The sequence below is a fragment of the Acomys minous genome, assembly GCF_964271855.1.
Source record: "Acomys minous genome assembly, chromosome: 15".
NCBI lineage: Eukaryota > Metazoa > Chordata > Mammalia > Rodentia > Muridae > Acomys > Acomys minous.
In genome coordinates this window covers 35,397,813-35,415,780 of record NC_140497.1, presented here as the reverse complement: position 1 = coordinate 35,415,780, position 17,968 = coordinate 35,397,813, and the positions used below count along the sequence as shown (strand labels likewise).

Below are 17,968 nucleotides of genomic sequence, written 5' to 3'. Positions count from 1 at the left end.
GCTTCTGATACCTACATCTCTGGCACACACCTGCCAGTCACTAACACAGAGTTGGCAATCCTTTCAGACGCAGGATTAGCAGGATCTCAGCTAACCGTGGCAGAATCAGGAGACAACTTAACTTTAGACCCTCTCTGGTCTACCAACTTGTCCCACGTGGGTCATTCTAGCTAGGCAGGCCAGGGTGAATGGACAAGGCTACTCCCAGCTGAAGGTGACTGGCTAGGGTACCTAGTCCAACCCATTTACAACCCACAGCACACAGGTTGTGTGTCCATCGCAGAGGCCTGTAGACATTCTCATGACTACTGATCCTGCCATAGGCCGAGTGACTACAGGGGCACTTCCCTTCCAGGACAGCAAGCCGGGAGCTTCTTCCTCCAGCTCCAAAGCATCTACCATACTCCAAACCACAAGCCCATTTATAATTCCAGCTTGCACGGCTCTTTGTTCTAGTGTCTGCCGACACATCGATCCAAGACCTGTCTATTGGATCTTCTCTCCTTGTTCTCAGAAAGGGTGAACATATGTGTGGGTTACAATTAAGAAAACGGTCAAGCAAGAGACAAATGCTACCCACAGGGCCTGAGCCTCAGAGCTGCCCAGGTCCCCGACTGACTGCTTAGACTGTGAACACAGTGGCCCTATTCACCAAAGAAGACTCCGAAACACGAGTAGGTGCTGTTAAAGAGGCTCGGAAAGAAAATTTACTTGCTGAGTCAGGCTCCCTCCAAATTAACTTCAAGTGACTTTTCCCCATTCCTGGCACAGGATTTCTGCCTGAAGCGGGTCCTCAGAACCGAACAGTCTAACCAAACTCCCAGAAGCCTTAGGAAAAGGCATGCGGTCCTATCCATCAAAAAATGGGCTGGAGCAAGCACGACAAGGGCTAGACCCGCCATGGTTTGTAGACCACAAGGGTTCCATTTGGATGAATCTTCTGGGGGTGGGGGTGGGGGGCTGATGTTATTGTAATCAAAAGCTTTCACCATATGTAAAGGTTTTACCCACTCTTTCACCACTCCCTCCTTCAGGGAGTGGGTTTCTAGCAGACCAATGCTGTATACAGTAAGAACTCCTCTCTCTCTCTCTCTCTGTCTCTGTCTCTCTCTCTCTCCCTCCCTCCCTCCCTCCCTCCCTCCCTCCCCCCTCCCTCCCTCCCTCCCTCCCTCCCTCCCTCCCTCCCTCCCTCCCTCTCTCTCTCTCTCTCTCTCTCTCTCTCTCTCTCTCTCTCTCTCTCTCGTCGCCACAGAGGCCAAGAGAAACATGCTTTGTGAAAAGTGGCACTTCAGTGTGGAGAGGTCGTTGACGGAAGCTTAAATAATGATGTGCCAGGAGACGTTATTTCTTGTAAACACTTACAACACTTTTCCCCCCTTCGAGGCGTGTGTTGGCTAGAGCTCTTTAGGGCTTCTGATGCCCCACACTTCACCTACCCAGTGTGCTTTCAGCAGATTCGTCAGGGCTCATTACAAACACTGTGGTTTTTATGGAAAGACGCTCGCAGGTGTCTTTGGAACGTAACCGGCAGAAGTTAGAGAAAAGTTCCTGCAGATAAGAAGCTGCGTGTTGGCTGCGTTTGTGAGACCTCTTCTCTCTCAGATGTGTGGGAAGCAGAGAGAACATGCTTCAGCCCTAGAAACGCCTCAAGCCCCCTTCTCTTTAATCATTGTATACCGACTCCTGAGCCAGGCAGCAAACCGCTCCTCAAAGGCAGTCTTCAAACTCAACTCTTGCCCTTCACAAAGTTGAATGCTTAAATGCTTGGATGGGAAAAGGCGAGGCAGACTCACGGCACTCTCCTTCCTTGGGTTTTCAAAGTCTTCTACCAGTCACGGTAGTGAGAATTTTGTTTTTTTGCTTTTTTTGTTTGTTTGTTTGTTTTAAACATAAAAGCATTTTGGGAATGTGCTTTTGTTTTAATCCCAGGTGTGGGATACGGGGCTGTTTCAGATCGTCCACAGCGGCTGACTGTGATTTGCCTTGTGCTCTAACAGGGATGTGGTTCTGCCAGGTGAGGATAGTTTACATTTGGGATTCTGGGGAAGTCTTCAGAGTGTATGTCAATGCTAGAGCCCCAGGAGAGGGGAGAAGCTGCTGCTGCCCCTGCTGCTGTCCCTGCTGCTGCCCCTGATGTTGCTGTGGCTGATTGCTGTTTGCTCCTGTTGCTGTTGGCTAGATTGCTGGCTGCTGGTTGGAGAGTCCTGATGATGAAGATCAAATTTGCCCCATAGAACTCGATGCCCCTAACCAGCAGGAAGTAGGCTAACGCTACTGATGCCACTTTCCCCTGCAATCTTCTTTCTCTCCTACCTAGTATTGGGGTGGGGTGGGGGTTGGAAGTGATAGGGATCATGTAAGGAGGTAGATTAAAAAAATAAAAAAGTAGCCAAAAGTCTACTGTAACTCACATGTGTTGTTTTCACATTTAAAATAAAGTAACAAACTCACCTGTCTGTATCCCTCTAGCCCACACCCAAATGTCAGGTATGTTTAACCTCTTTTCTTCCATCTTATTCATATATGCTTCTCTTTTTAAAAAAAAAATGATTTAATTTATTTACTTTACATCCCAACTGTAGTCCCCTCTCTCATCTCCTCCTAGTCCCACCCTCCCTCCCTCTTTCCTCCTATCTCCCACCCCTAGTCCTCTAGAGGAGGGGGGAGCCCTCTTCCCCTACCAACTGACTCAGCCTAAGTGTCTTCTGATTGTCCTCTTCCTCTGTGGCCTGGTAAGGCACCCTGCCAGGGGCAAATGATCAAAGAGCAGGCAACAGAGTCCAAGGCAGGGACAGCCCCTGTTACCCTTACTAGGAAACCCCTATCATCTTTTCTTTTATTTTTTATTTTTTTTATTAATTTATTCTTGTTACATCTCAATGGTTATCCCATCCCTTGTATCCTCCCATTCTTCTCTCCCTCCCATTTTCCCCTTATTCCCCTCCCCTATGACTGTTCCTGAGGGGGATTACCTCCCCCTGTATATGCTCATAGGGTATCAAGTCTCTTCTTGGTAACCTGCTGTCCTTCCTCTGAGTGCCACCCGGTCTCCCCCTCCAGGGGACATGATCAAAGGTGAGGCACCAGAGTACGTGAGAAAGTCATATCCCACTCTCCACTCTACTGTGGAGAATGTTCTGACCATTGGCTAGATCTGGGTAGGGGTTTAAAGTTTACCGCCTGTATTGTCCTTGGCTGGAAGAAACCCCTATCATCTTGAGCGGATTCTCCTCTTAGTCTGTCATGGCTCTCACATTGCCACACTCTCTACTGATGTGTGCATGTGTGCATGCGTGCATGCGTGCGTGCATGTGTTTCCTTTGAATATCTGACCCAAACTCAATTCCCTACCTAAAAGTCTTTCTGCTTATCTTACAATATTTAATTCTAAATCCATCTTCTCTATGGAAATGGTCAAGACCCTGTAACACCTACTTCTTTCCAGGCCCCTGTCTCCATGTTGTTCATTTAAGTTATGCTCGGCTTTAGGGTATCTTCTGTTTTGTTCCGTGTGGTGACTTGAATGAAAATGGTCCCGTGGGCTCATAAGTTTGAATGTTTGGTGCCCAGTTAATGGAACCAGGAAAGGATTAATAGTTACCAGGCCCAGAGTGAGAGTCAGTCTCTCCAGTCTCAGTCTCTCCCTCTTTCTCCCTCCTGTCCTCCCTCCTTCCTGTCCTCCCTTCCTCCCTCTGACCCATGGCTAAGGCTGTAAAGCTCTCAGCTGCAGCTACAGTGGAGGCTTCTCTCCTCCCCACCGTGATGGTCATGGGCGAACCCTCTAAAACTGTAAGCAAGCCTCCAATTGGATGACTTGTTATTAAGAGTTGCCTTGTTCATGGCGTCTCTTAACAGCAGTAGGACAGAAGCTAAGAGAACCTGTTATTTCATTGTTCCACTCATAAATCAATTTTTTGACATTTCGGTGTCTTCAAAGTTCTCCTCTCATCTAAGCTTGTTAAATGCAATAAGATGTGCAAGTTTCTCACTGTAGCTGATATTGCTTTAAATGTCTTTGTGGCACACTGCATTAAAGTTAAAAATAATTCCTGGCCCTCCTTATGGGAGGGTTATGTATCTCTCACTGTTGGCATCAAGCTTGGCAATGTGATTTACTTAAGTCATTGAAATGTGAGCAGGTGCGATTGGTGCCTCCTCTGAGAAGTTTTAAACACATTGCACTTTTCTGCTATTTTCTCTTTTCATCTCTTTCCGTTCAAGTGCCATGGCTCTTCTAGAAGATAATTGTCTTCATCCTGGGCCCCAGGTTGCAGAGAAACTGAGTCAAAGTTAATTGAGTAAGCCACATTCATGGCTGAGAAATAAATGATTATGCTTCTGATACGGTTTGAATTTTCTTGTTACTTGAACATAGCTTAGTTTGACTTTATCGATAGCTTGTATAATAAGCTATATATAATCTCATTATGACTTTACAATAAATTTACTGGTTAATTTTTACTCTGTCCATCCTACTAGTAAAAAAAAAAAAATTAAAACCCAAGGCTGATCAAATTCTGAAAGTCAAAATATGGCTAAATGGATTAAATTGTGTGATGTTTTCAATGAGATTAGTCCCCTCAGGCTCACATGTTTACGTGCTTAGTCCCCAGTTGGTGAATTGTTTGGAAAGAACTGGGAGGTGTGGCTTTGTTAGAGGAAGTGTATCACTGGGGATGAGCTTTGAGATTTCAAAAGCCCATTCCACCCCCTCCCTTTCTCCCACCTTCCCTCTCCTCCTCTCTCTGCCTGCTGCCTGTGAGTCAGGATATAAAGCTGTCAGCTACTGTGCCCGCACCATGCCTGTCTACATGCCAGCATGTTCCCCACCATGACTATAATGGACCAAGCCTCCAAAACTGGAAGCAACACCCCCAATTAAATGCTTTTTCAAGAACAAGAGTTGCCTTGGTCATGGTGTCCCTTCACAGGAATAGAACAGTAACTAAGACAAATTGGTTTGTTTTTTTTTTTTTTTTGTAACAAATCCCTAACTCTTTCTACTATATCATGTGATATATATGTGTGTGTGTGTGTGTGTGTGTGTGTGTGTTCTGGTTCTCAGTACCTACAAATGTGACCTTGTTTTGGAGATAAGTAAGGCCTTTGTCCTAGTTTCATTTCTGTTTCTGTGATAAAGTGCCCTGGCAAAAAAGCAACTTAAGGAATACAGGGTTTATTTGGGATTACAATTCTAGGTTCCACTTCCACTCTATTGTTTTGAGGAAGCCAAGGCAAGGACTACAAATAGCTAGTCACAGCACATCCACAATCAAAAGCAGGAAAAAATGAATATGCACATGCCCACATGCCTGCTTGCTTGCTTGCTCATATTCAGGTCAATCCTTCCGCTCTTGTATAGCTGAAGATCTGCTGCCTAGGGAACGGTGTCACCCTCAGTAGGCTGGGCCTTCCCACATCAACCAGCATTAGCAATCAAGACAACTTCTTGATTGTGGGCAGGGCACAGACCTGACCACAGGCCAACTCAATGTAGACAATCCCCCAACTGAGATTCTGCATTATTCCAAGATGACAATTACAATACCACAGCCTTATAGTCATAGAAAAATTATTGTTCTATCATCAGATGGAGTACCCAATTCCACATGGATGGATGCCCTTATAAGGAGAGAGAAGAGGCAGATGCAAACAGGTAGACTGCCATGTGACAACAGAGGTAGAGAGCTCTTACAGACCAAACAATACCAAGGATGACTATCAGTGCTAGAAGCTAAGAGAGAGGCCTGAGCCATGTTCACCCTAGAACATTCAGAGAGAACATGGCCTTGCCACTACTTTAATTCTAGACTTCTAGCCACCAAAACTATGAGGAAATAACTACCTTGCTGTAAGCCACCTTACTTCTACTCATTGTTATGGAAGTCATAGGAAACTCAAGTACTACTAGAACTTCAATTTCAGGACAGAATTCTCCAGAACGTCTCACAAAGTAGCACTGGGAATGGATTCAGCCTCTCTGAAAAGACTTAGTTCTTCCACTGACCGCCAAGGATCAACGTTGTTTGGTTCATTTACAAGGTCATGATAGGGTAGCTTCAACAGAAGGATTTGTTTCTTACGTTCTGGAGTCCAGAAGTTCTACCAAGTTTATTATTCCCTGAGGCTTCTCAATTAGGCTTCCTGTGTGCTTTCACATGGTCTTCTCGTTAGACCCATTGGGGTTCAAATCTTCTCCTCATATAGAGACATAAGTGCTATTAGGTTAGGGCTTATTCTAATGGCCTTATTTATCTAAACTACATATCTAGGGGTCTTCTCTCCTCCTACAAGTCACATTCTGAGGTATTAGGGTAGACTTTTAGCTCATGAATGTCACAATGGATACAGACCATCCCATAACACTACCTTATGTTTTTTTAGTATCTAAGGAGCTCCTTGGGGTGCTGCAGTGTACAGATTGGCCACAAGAGTACAATAATGGTCCTGAAGCCTCTTGAAGCAGCCAGCAACATCCCTACATCTGACAGCCAGGACCATACTAAAACAAGCCTTCCTCTTCTTTTCTGTTCTCTGCATTGTTTCTCGATTGTTTGCCATGCCCCATGTCTGTGTTGTTTCATCTGCTTCCTTGGCTTCAGCAGTCTCAACCACGACTGAATTCTCCTTTGAGCTATAATAAACTACTTGTGTTCTGGTTAAATTTTCTACCCGTGTCTCATTCTTTTTGATCCACTCTTTTGGCACAGCCCTTCTCGCTGTCAAGTCGCCCTCTAGCCCTCTTGTAGCTCTGCCCTTAAAATCAGAACTTTTAAAAAAAAATCTAAAGAGCATATTTTGAGATCTAGGACTAGACATAAGCGTGTACCTCAACGGCTCTTAATTGCTTTCATATGACCACGAGTTTAGCTTTTTTTCTCCTTATTAGGAACACTTACTCTGAGATTCTGAATGTCTGAGTTACTGTGGTAGTGCTTCTTCTTCGCTATGACAAATTTTATTTGGGAAGATAGATATAAATACGTTGGCTCTATGATGAAATATAGGAGGAGACAGAATTGAGAATGGAGGAGGAGCGGTCGGCTATTCTCATCCAGGTATCTGGGGAAGATGCATCTGCTATCAGGGCTTTGAAGAAGAGGTCAGAAAAAGCAGGGGAACAATCTTGCTGGGATTTTGAGGGTGCAGGAAAGAAGCATGCAGTTCAATATGTCTTGAGCTGGGTACACAGCTGGTTTAGCAGGATGCCAGAATGACAAATGTGAACTAGCCTAGGGAAAGTGGTTGGTCAGGAACAAGGCGAGAAGGAGAAGAAGGAGGAGAAGAAGGAGAAGAAGAAGAAGAAGAAGGAGAAGAAGAAGAAGAAGAAGAAGAAGAAGAAGAAGAAGAAGAAGAAGAAGAAGAAGAAGAAGAAGGAGAAGAAGAAGAAGAAGAAGAAGACGTGGAAGAATGTTGGGGCCACTCTTGTAAGTACCTGGAATGATGCTGGAACCTCGTGGCAATTTTGACAGAAGAGTGACACAGACAGATGCATGTTTCCAACGCCTTCTTTGGTTCTGTCGTGTGACTAGAAGGCAGAAGGCAGAAGAGCCAGAGCAAGGCCTTGGCTCTAGGCAGAACCACAAGTGTGGTTTCCACCAGGTACTGGCAATGGAGGTGGAGGAAGCAGACTGGGGTGTGCCCTGAAAGTGCGTCTGACTCAGGCTGTGAACGATAAAGGATCAGGAAGATGAGGAAGAACCAGGAGAAAAGACCAACGAGGAGTCTGTGAAAAGGAGGAGTCAGTGAAGAAAAGGAAGTAGAGCAGAGGTGCATGCGCCAGCCCCCAGATGGGCTGTCAAGGAGGAGGAGCAGGAGGTGTGCCAGGTGCGGGTCCTGGGCAAGAACTTCCAAGTGAGGAGTGGTCTCTGACCCACTAGGACGTCACCTGTGAAAACAGAAGCTTAAAGGCTTGGTATGAGACAAAGAGGAAAGAGGAAAAAGTTGCCCAAGTACAGAACTAGTGGAGGTATCTAAATCTGAGAGTTTAACACACAGGGTCGGCGGTCTTGTGCCAATGCTGAGTTCCAGAGCAGAGAGCAGAGGAAACCGAGGGTGTTGTCGCGTTCTCTCTGGTGCTGTGGGTGAGGAGACGTTCACAGGCATCGTGCCGCACCCCCACAACAGCTTGGAGCCTGAGAATGTTGCTTTTCTCAAAACGTGATCGCTTAAGGACTTCCTACCCTGATTTCCTTTGGTCCAAGTGCTGGCCGGTTTTAATTTACATCCGGCGTTTTCTTTAAAGCTTAAGGAGTCATGCCTCGCCATACAGTCTGTCGCCCCAACAATGATGCGTCCTTGATATCTAGTAAGAATTTACTTCGCATACACTTTCTGGGAGTGTGACAGGAGACACACTGGCACAAACACTAATTAGGGCCTGGGTTTTGCTTTGACTCCCACAAAGGATTTATAAAACACCGTTACTCAGACTCTCGCTGCCCCTGGACCCATCCTGAGGAGACCTTTGTCCTGGGTCTCAGGTGAACTTGGCCTCTGATCCCTACCCTTTAGTCCACTCTCCTGGTAACATTCTGAGGTCCTTAGAGTGAAACTCTCCAGCCCACCCCTTCCTTGCTACTTTTTTACTGTTTTTTAAATCATTTCAGCACATTTTCCTATCTTGTAAGAATTTTTTTAGATGAAGCTAAAATTGTAGACAGGCTTCCCGGGGACTCAGGGCATTTCTGGTCCACTTCAACTTCTTAACCAGGAGTTTCAAAACTTCTTAACAACTAAGTGTTACGCTGGCCTTAGCAAAACAATGTTTGTTATATCACACTGGGTAGCATTTCCTCTGACCAGTGACCTGAACTGAACAAATCACTCCATTTTCCTCCACTGATTTTATGTGAAGTTCATCAAATCAAATGTAAATTTTCCCACCAATGAAACTCTCACTTTCCAGAAAGTTCCCCCAGTAAAATGGACTTAAGCAGAGTGTACTCTAACCACATATAAACGTGGTTGCATTTTAACTGACATTAACTTGATCCACACCCACTGGACTTCAGAAAGATTATGCAGAAAGGTTCGTGCAGTGATGTAAGCTTGCTTCTGCCTATCGACCGCAGCTCAGATCTGAGCTTTCTCACAGCCAGGCATGGCGGTGCATAACTGTAATCCCAACAGCAAGGAAGAGAGCTGAGGCCAGAAGATCATGATCTCAGAGCTAACCTGGGCTACATGGCTCAGTGGCAACAAAAATGTTTCCTTGTACTTCTGTGACTGGAAGGAAAATTTCCATTCTGTTTATAGCATGTCAAGAAACTACTTCTCGAGACTTTCTGTTTGAGTTAGTCCACTTTTTCCTCTCCTTCCCCCTGCCCCCACAAGCTCATACCCCAACCGAATACCACAGCAAAACACCCGAGGAGCAGTGGCTTAAACAGTCTGAACCGACGCACAGTTTGGAAGCTAGAGTAAAGGGATAATGGGTTTGGTTTTTTCTGAAGTTTCTCTCTCTGAGTTTTTCCTTGCTGGGTCATAACCTGGCCTTTTCTCCATGTACAACTACACACCCGGTGTCTCTTCGTTTTCTTATGAGAACAGGAGCTGAAGTATAATGGACCCACACTCTAAAGCTTTGCCTTAACTCGACCACTCTTTGACGACCTTATTTGCAAACACAGTTATAGTCTGAGGTGGTGTGACCTGGAACGCCTACTAGAATTTGGGCAGAGTATGGACAACTGAGCTCACAACCCACGGTGATGTATTTTAAATAGTCGTAGGTGTCTAACCTCTACGTGGATCTTTTCCTCAAGCCAAGTGTAAGCCTCTTTAGTGAAAGACCTTGTTTTAAGACTCAGCGACTACAGCAATCGATTGATTGGTCTTCTTCATCACTATCAGAATTGTGTTCACATCTGCCCTGTTGGAAACACCTTTCAGAGTGGAGCTAAAATCAACACAGAGGCTTCTCCATGTTGGGTGGCCCTGGGGAATCTCTAAAGTTACTTCCAAATAAGGTTGTGTCTTTACCACCACCATTGATTGACAGCCCTAAAATATTCTATCTCTAGAGAGTCTCAGCCATCTGTTAATTTCTTTTTGAAAACATCCCAAGAGGTTGTATTATTCTGGCTCTTGTTACTATCACGAAATGCCTGAGGCTGAGGACTTTATAAAGACAACTATCTCGTGTGGCTTATAGTTCCTGAAGCTGTAGGTCCCAGACTGGGTGGTTCTATTGACTTGGTCTTTGCTTAAGTCCTGATGGCTCGTGGTACCATGATGAGAGAACATGTCAGTCTCACAAGAGAAATCCAGGGGTCAGGATAAAGTTTCTATGAAAAGTTACTCTTGCGAGAACTCATAGATTCTATGCAATCTCTGCTAATTTCTCTCCTGGGAGCAGGCCCCTGCCAACACCCAAGGGCTTCCTAGTAGACCTTACCTCTAATAGCTTCCACTGTGTGTCTCAGCATCACTGTACCAAGGACCAACCCCCTGCACATACAGCCTTGAGGAACAGAACGCCCAGGCATCACTCGCTTCCATATCTGCATGCAGCAGCGCCTGAAACCCTGGTGAGATCCAGACCTGGCAGTTCATCTCACTTTATGCTACAGCTGAGGACACTAGAGGCCGAAGACAATCAAAGGATTCTCAGATTCCTTCCTGCAAGGACTCCAAGCAAGTTCTTCTGACTCCAAGGCCAACAGTATTTTCCTTCCAATAACCCATTATCCCTCATTATCTGGAATAAAAAATAGCAAAGGCTTTTGGTCTTACGCACATTAATCCATGTAATGAAGCAAGAACGGCTTCTCTCATGAATTCTGGGAAATCCAAACAGCCTACTCCTTGGTACCAAACAATCAACCTAACAATCTTGTTGATTTATAAAATGCTCAAGTGCTCAAACCATATGTTTAAATAGAATTCTCAATGGTTATATTCTTTCTTATGAGCGCAAATGGAATTTTTTCAACATCAAGTGGAAGAAAATAAGTATGATTTTTGCAGGGAAAAAAATGGTCTCGGTTTATCCTTCAGTCAGTTCTAGGAGAGTGAAAACGACACAGGTAGATTTTATGGTCTGAAATTTCTTTTCCCCCACACCGTGAGTTTACTCCTCATGTCTAGATGAATCATACCCAAAGACATTTGTATGTAAACATGAGTCTTGCTGGCTAAGAAAAAAAAAAAAGCAGACTGACGTTCAAATCAGGTAATATATCTACTACCTGAAAATCTGTAGACAGAAGGTATATTGACTTCCTTGGGCCAGCTTTATTGTCAACGTTAGCGTGAAATCATTGTGCGCTTGGAGCTACAGCCTCTCCCCAATGTGTAGCTCTCTCTCTCCTGAGAATACAAAGACATACAGCCCAAGGTTGTACCATGCTCACGGGATTTCTTAACATGGTCCATATCCTCTAGAGACCCATAGCCTGAAAAGACGGTGTGTGTTTGCTTGACAGAGCCTTCGTGCAAATGCATCCCTGTGCTGTTTCAGGCATGCAGGTCTGAAAAACAAACGCCCATGTCACTGGCTCTGTGTCTATGTGGGGTTTGCAAATGGTCCCTTTTTTACTTCCTGGAGTCTGACTTTATACACTGGATTTTGTTCATTATCCACTGCAATTGAAAAAGCTGCAGGCACGTGGCTGCTTATGAATTGTGTCTCCCAGCAGGCTCTGGAAGACAACTGGAGACGGGGTGGCCAGTGTATGTAAAACTCCCCATAAAGAATCAGCTTGGGACACACAATAACATCTGTGTGTAGTCCAGAAGCCTGCAAACTGCTTCCCAATGAGCAAGCCTGTGAGCATGAAGAATCAGGCCGAAGGAAGGCCAGAGAGTCCTTTGTTAACTGTTTATCTTAGTTAGACACTGGTTTGTTTGTTGGGGGGGGGGCAGGGAAGCAAACAAATTCCCTGCTTGTGTGCAGCTTGATTTTTTTTCTCCCCCATATCTTCATTTCTAACTCTCCAAAGAATAAGTCCCCTTTAATTTGAGGAGTCAGCTCATGGTAACTTTGCAAATACCTAGGGAACCCGTATAAGACAGAAATCCCAGGGTTCTTGGTCCTTTTCTGTTACCATCATGTATTGGACTGTTCCTATGACCAGAAGACACAGCTAAAGATACCATTCCACACTTTCAGACTCCTTTGGCTTTGGAATTCTGTAAAGTTGTGTAAGGAGACATCACACTTCTCAGGTTTTGTCTGGTTAACATAACTTCAAAGTTCTCCCTCGGTTCAGAGCACACAGAGAAGTCCTGTGCTGCCAGCAATGGCTGCGTTCTTAGCCTCCCTGGATAGCTGGCAAAACAAAACAAACAAACAAACAAACAGCAAAAACAGAAACTGGGAGCCCGCCCGCATGAGCAGGAAGAAGGTGCAGGTATCGGCACACAGGCAGAGGCTCAACCTTCTAGAATCATCTTATGATTCTAGCCTTTCCAGATACGGGAAGGTCATCTTCAGCCAAACCCACTTTTCCCAGTCGGAATTCCCAGCTGGAATTCTGTCTGCTCTATTAGGGGGTTTATGTTTACTTTTTGCTTACACTTTCCATAGATGCTGCAATCTGAATTCAACAACAACAACAACAACAACAACAACAACAACAACAAAAACAACAACAACAATTTCTCTCTGTATCATTTTACTGGCCCCCAAAAGTTGGTGCGGACAGTGGCTTTGCTGAGGAACACTGAAGACTGTGACCTAAAAAGCCCCTTCCAAGTTGTCTAGAAATAAAGTTCCCTGCAGCGGATCCCGGAGTGTCACGGTCTTACACATTGATAAGTCGGTCTGCAAGAACCCAGTCAGCAATAAAGGGACAGAGGGACTTGGTACAGATTTGCAGAGACATATCTGTCTTTTACACCCGAACTTAGCAAATGTGCAATTGTGAAAAATTTTATCAGTGAAATAAACCACAATAACCACTTTTTAAAAATCTCCAAATTCCATGTGTTACTATTGTCATCTCTTCTCTTTACAGACACTCTGAAATAGGTCCTTGGGAGAACATTTTTGGGAAAACACAACTGTGACAAAATGAAAATCTGATCTGGGAACACAGACATTTGTCTATCTTTGATGTCCCCAAGGGACTAGGGACATGAGCATATTAAGAATCTCAATGACAGATGCTAGGCCGCGTCCTCCCCTCTAAGAGGTGGATGTGGCAGGTACTCACCGGTCATGAGGGTGTAGTAATTGGGATAAGAGAGGCTGGGAAAGTCCGGAGTCAAGTAATCCACTTTGACTCCCCTGTTCACAATCTCTCTAAAACCAGGCAAGGTTGCCAGGGTATCCTCACTTATGTAGTCTGAGCGAAAACCATCCAGGAGAAACACCAGGAGCTTCCGGTGAGCAGAAGTTGGCCAAGCCAGGCTGAGCCCAAACACCAGCAGGAAGGCTCTGAGCTTTACTGCCATGCTGCCAGGAGCCCACCCAAGCCAGCTGGCACAGCTGTGCCCTTGCAAAGCCTGGGGATGGAGTCTGGAGCTGCTCTCTCTTCTAGGGGCTGGACCTTGAGCTGTTGGCCTTTCTAAGCCAAGTTCACTTGCAGAATTTAAAGGAACATCACTCCATTTAAAAAACAAAAGATTCTGTTCACCCTCATAAAGCCAGGAGACTGAGACCATCTAGAGAGGCTGGGCTCTCTAACACCCTGGAATTAACACAAATACAACTTCATTGTTTTGGGTGAATGTTCCATGAATATAAACAGCCAGCCAGCGAGTTGGAACCTTCAAGGACTAAGTCAACACTTCGGTTTGCAATTGTGCTGACCGCAGGGAGGAGCCAAGGGGGGAGCCTAAACTTGTTGTTCTGCCCGTTTTAAACTTTCTTCTGTTAACAATTTAGTAACCCCAAAACTCTTAACTTAGGGTATAAACTAGAGACAAACACTTTTAGGTGGGCCTATTCTGAGCTGTGCAGTCTTGTCACGAGTCAATCAGCTTTAAGGACGGATTATTTATGTAGGTCTCTGCTGTTGATTTTTGTCTTCCTGTGGCCCTAAATGCGGTGTTATTGTTTTCATTTTCAAATGCAAATAAACTGTTGGTGCCTGGAGCTCACCAGGAAGGGGACCTGCTATTAAACAGAGGAGGGACAGGGCTAGAGAGAAAGTTCTAGAACTGGATCAGAAGAGGCCAGGCCTAACAGGTTGGACTGAGGCAGCATTGTCCCAGGAGGGCAAAAAGGTGAGCTGGAGGATGGGACTTTGACAGGAAACAAGAGCTTGAAATAACCAAGCAAGTTCCAAAGCAGAAATACCTAGGCAGATGAGCCTTGTCACAGGAGAGAGCCTAGGAAGGAGAAACTAGCTGGGTAAGGAGAGGGCGGTAAGGGCTAAGTCCTCAGAAAATGTCTGCAGTGGCCTTTCACCTGGTATAAAATTAAATGAGAAATGTTATGTAAAAGCTAATGATATGTGTGAGGCCACCGAAGCAACTTGACAAACATTGGGTTGTACTAGGGGTAGCAGTATGTCTTGGATCTCGTGGAGCCACACCGCCTGGGTCAGTCTGTGGCCACTGTCATCTGTATAGGTCTGACTGAGTGCTGTCCTTCTCTTTGCCCATGCAATCATTCCGTTATGGTTAAAGCCAAACCATGGCAAGAGACTAGATAATCTAAGAGCATATATAGGGGGAGGAGGTCGCCCTCAGTCACAGACATAGGGGAAGGGAGAAGGGGGGAAGCGGGAGGGAGGGAGGAATAGGAGGACACAAGGGAAGAGCTAACAATTGAGATGTAATATGAATAAATTAATAAGTAAAATAAATAAATAAATAATAAATAAATAAATAAATAAATAAATAAATAAATAAATAAGCCAAACCATGGCACCATGGATTAAAAGAAAAACTGGCCAAACCACATCTAAGTTGACTAGGACAAGAATGAAACTTCACTTTTTTTTTTTCCTCTCCGATAAAGGCCATGCTTTCTACAATTAAAATCCATTATTTTCTTATTAAAAAATAGAAAAGGGGTAGTATACTCTTAATGTTGATTGGTTTGAAAACACAATATTATTCTTATCTATTTGAACAGTGACATATTTTTGCTTCACTAAGTAGAAAAAAAATGAGATGATGAAGAAGAAGATGGGGAAGAGAATACAAAGTAGGGGGAGGAGCAGAGAGGAAAGAAGGGGGAGGATAAATATGCTAATAGCTGGTGGGTACCCAGCCCTGAGCATCCTGCATCTTAAAAGGATGCTTCTTCCTCCCACAAAGAAGCCTAAAGAAGCTGAAAGCTCAGCAGGGCCCTGAAACCTCTGTTTTACTAGCTGAGCAAGTCCACAGATTTGCCTTGGGGTGACCACTGGCTTAACTTAGGAGAGATTTGGTGTCCATAATTCTAAAATGAGCACCAAATTGCTGCTATGTTTCTCTGCCTTGTGAGAGAATGGATGGCTTTGCTTTCTATTTTGGGTATTTTCCACTTTGGCTTTTTTGACGATGTAACATTGCCTGTGTTGTTATTGTTAAGAATTTAACACTTCACATGTCCACAGTTTCTATTTCCGCTTCCTGGATTTCCACTAAAATATCAAGCTGTTCATCTGCTCTTAGCAACAATTACAATAACTGGCCTTTTAAGAAGAGGACTTTTATGTTTTATCAAGATAATTATATTTTCTGCTAAGTTTGTCCAATTTTAACTACATAGAAAATTAGGTCTTTTTAAAATTTTTATATGCTCAGTAATCTACCTAGTTTGTCTCTCTTTTGTCAGCCTGGGTGCTATGATTCCCAGGATGATTTGTTCAGTTTTCAGTTTACACACTGACTCCTTTGTAATCCTCTTAATTTTCTCTGTGTTAATTTGTCTTTCAGTATTTTGGTTTTATCTCTGCATTGGGTCTTTTCTTACAACTGTTTAAATTATATTATTAAGGTTTCCAATGTATTTATTAATTCTGCTTTTTTCTAGTTAATTAATACAACCTATACCTTTATTAAAGCCTTTCTCCTTTCTTTAGTTTCATTTTGTTGCTTTTCTTTGCACTTCTTGAGTACAGAATTAATTATTTTCATTATTTCCAGTTTAAGAAATAATTTTTTGTTATAAATTGTCTTAAGTAATAATGTTTATTATTATGCTTTTTCTTGTATGAGCATATTTTCTCAGATTTAATAGGATTGTTACATAAATTTCCAATTATTACTAGAGTTTTAAAAAAGAAGCCTGAAATGAATTCATTCTTTAAGTGGATAATTGTCCGTTTTTAGCTGCATCCTTTCTGAGTCTCCAGGTAGAGTTTGTCTCCATTTATTGCATTGTGTTTAGAGAGTGTGTTGTGCATTACACCTGTGCTGCCTGCGGTCTACTCTTCATATCTGGCCAGGCCAGGGGTTTGGGTAAAGAAGATAAATGCTCTGTTTACCAGGTGTGGAGACTGACACGTATTTAGTCGCATGGCTTGATAAATTCCATCATTTGGAACGAATCTCTAACTATGCCCTGTGCTCAGGGCAGCTGGGCAGCTATGAGGTGCGGATGTGCATGGTCAGGCATGCTGGGGAAAGCTGATGTTCTCTTCCAAGACCTCGAGGGACCTGTGGCTCAGGGACTTGCCAAAAGGTATTGCATTGCCCATGAGGAAACTGTGATTTAACAGCCAAGATTCATTTTAAAATCTGTTTATTTTCATAAGTTTTATCTAAACCAGTGGTTCTCAACTTGTGGGTCACAATTCCTTTTGGAATCAAAGGACCCTAACTCTAACCCCAAGACCATCAGAAAACACGGATATATTTACATTGTGATTCATAGCAGTAGCAAAATCACAGTTATGGAGTAGCAACGAAAATAATTTTATAGTTAAGGGTCACCACCATTAGGAGAAAATGGCTGAGTCTGGGCACTTCAGGAACAACCTCCATCTTATTGGCAGGGGTCAAAACTGAGTTCATGTTCCCAGGCCCTGGAACCAACTCTTGTCCTTCAGGTGTTTGCTGCCTGTCTGTTAACCAGCAAAGAATGTAAAGAAGGAAGTTGCCAGTTATCTACGCTGTTCCACCTTTGCCTTGGCCTTCAGGCCGGCTGCCCGGATCTCAAAAGAACGGCTAAGTCACCTACTGTTTTGTCAGAGAGGTCATGGAGACCCAGCAGACACACTGCAGCCAGTGTATACTCTGTAACATCAGGGTAATTCAATTACAGAGAAAAGTATCCTTAAGGCTTTCAGGGAAAGCCACGGAGTCAGCAAGACCTTGACCCAGCCCAGAAGATGACACAACTAGATAAGAAAAAAATTCAAGAATCCCTGGGGACCGTCATGGGTAGGTTTCTAGAAGTCTCTAGAAGTCATCCCTATGCAGGCTTGGCTGGTAATAATAATAATAATAATAATAATAATAATAATAATAATAATAATAATAATAATAGTAATAGTAATAGTAATAGTAATAATAGTTAATTTTTGCCACCTACATGGTCTTAAAGACCAAGGAGGAAAATATAACCAAAGAGTAAATTAAGTAGCTGTGTAAGAAAACAAATTTCTACCAACCTCTTACCAGGATTTTCATCCTAACCCTGTTCAAATAGGGAACCTGGCGCTACTAAAGATCTACAAAGACCTACTAAAGACCTATAATGGCCTACTAAAGACCTACAAAGACCTACTAAAGACCTACAATGGCCTACTAATGACCTACAAAGACCTACTAAAGACCTACAAAGGCAGTCATTCATGTAAATAGTTTTGTAAAAGGACCCTATGGGGTCTTATTAAGCACTCCAAACACTACCAAACTCTGGTTGCTGCCATAGTTTGTTTTATCGTGGACACTAACCAAAGCATTTGGTGGAGGAAAGTTTACTTGGCTTACAGATTACAGCCCACCACCTCATCAAGGAAAGCCAAAGCAGGACCCAAGAGGCAGGAACTGAAGCAGAGACCACAAAGCAGAGACCCTTCAAGGGTCACATATCGGATACCCTGCATATCAGATAGTTACATTACATTACATAGTTTTA

At 43.8% G+C, this 17,968-nt stretch overlaps 1 protein-coding gene across 1 annotated transcript in view; it reads right to left on the bottom strand.

Moving 5' to 3' along the window:
- The window catches only part of ENPP6 (ectonucleotide pyrophosphatase/phosphodiesterase 6), a 99,771-nt gene extending 86,211 nt beyond the window's left edge, over positions 1 to 13,560 (bottom strand). The window contains exon 1 of the mRNA XM_084758962.1: positions 13,161 to 13,560. Coding sequence (XP_084615088.1) covers positions 13,161 to 13,401 — 241 coding nt within the window. The 5' untranslated portion in view covers positions 13,402 to 13,560. The remainder of the gene's footprint in view (positions 1 to 13,160) is intronic.
- Positions 13,561 to 17,968: the final 4,408 nt, after the last annotated feature.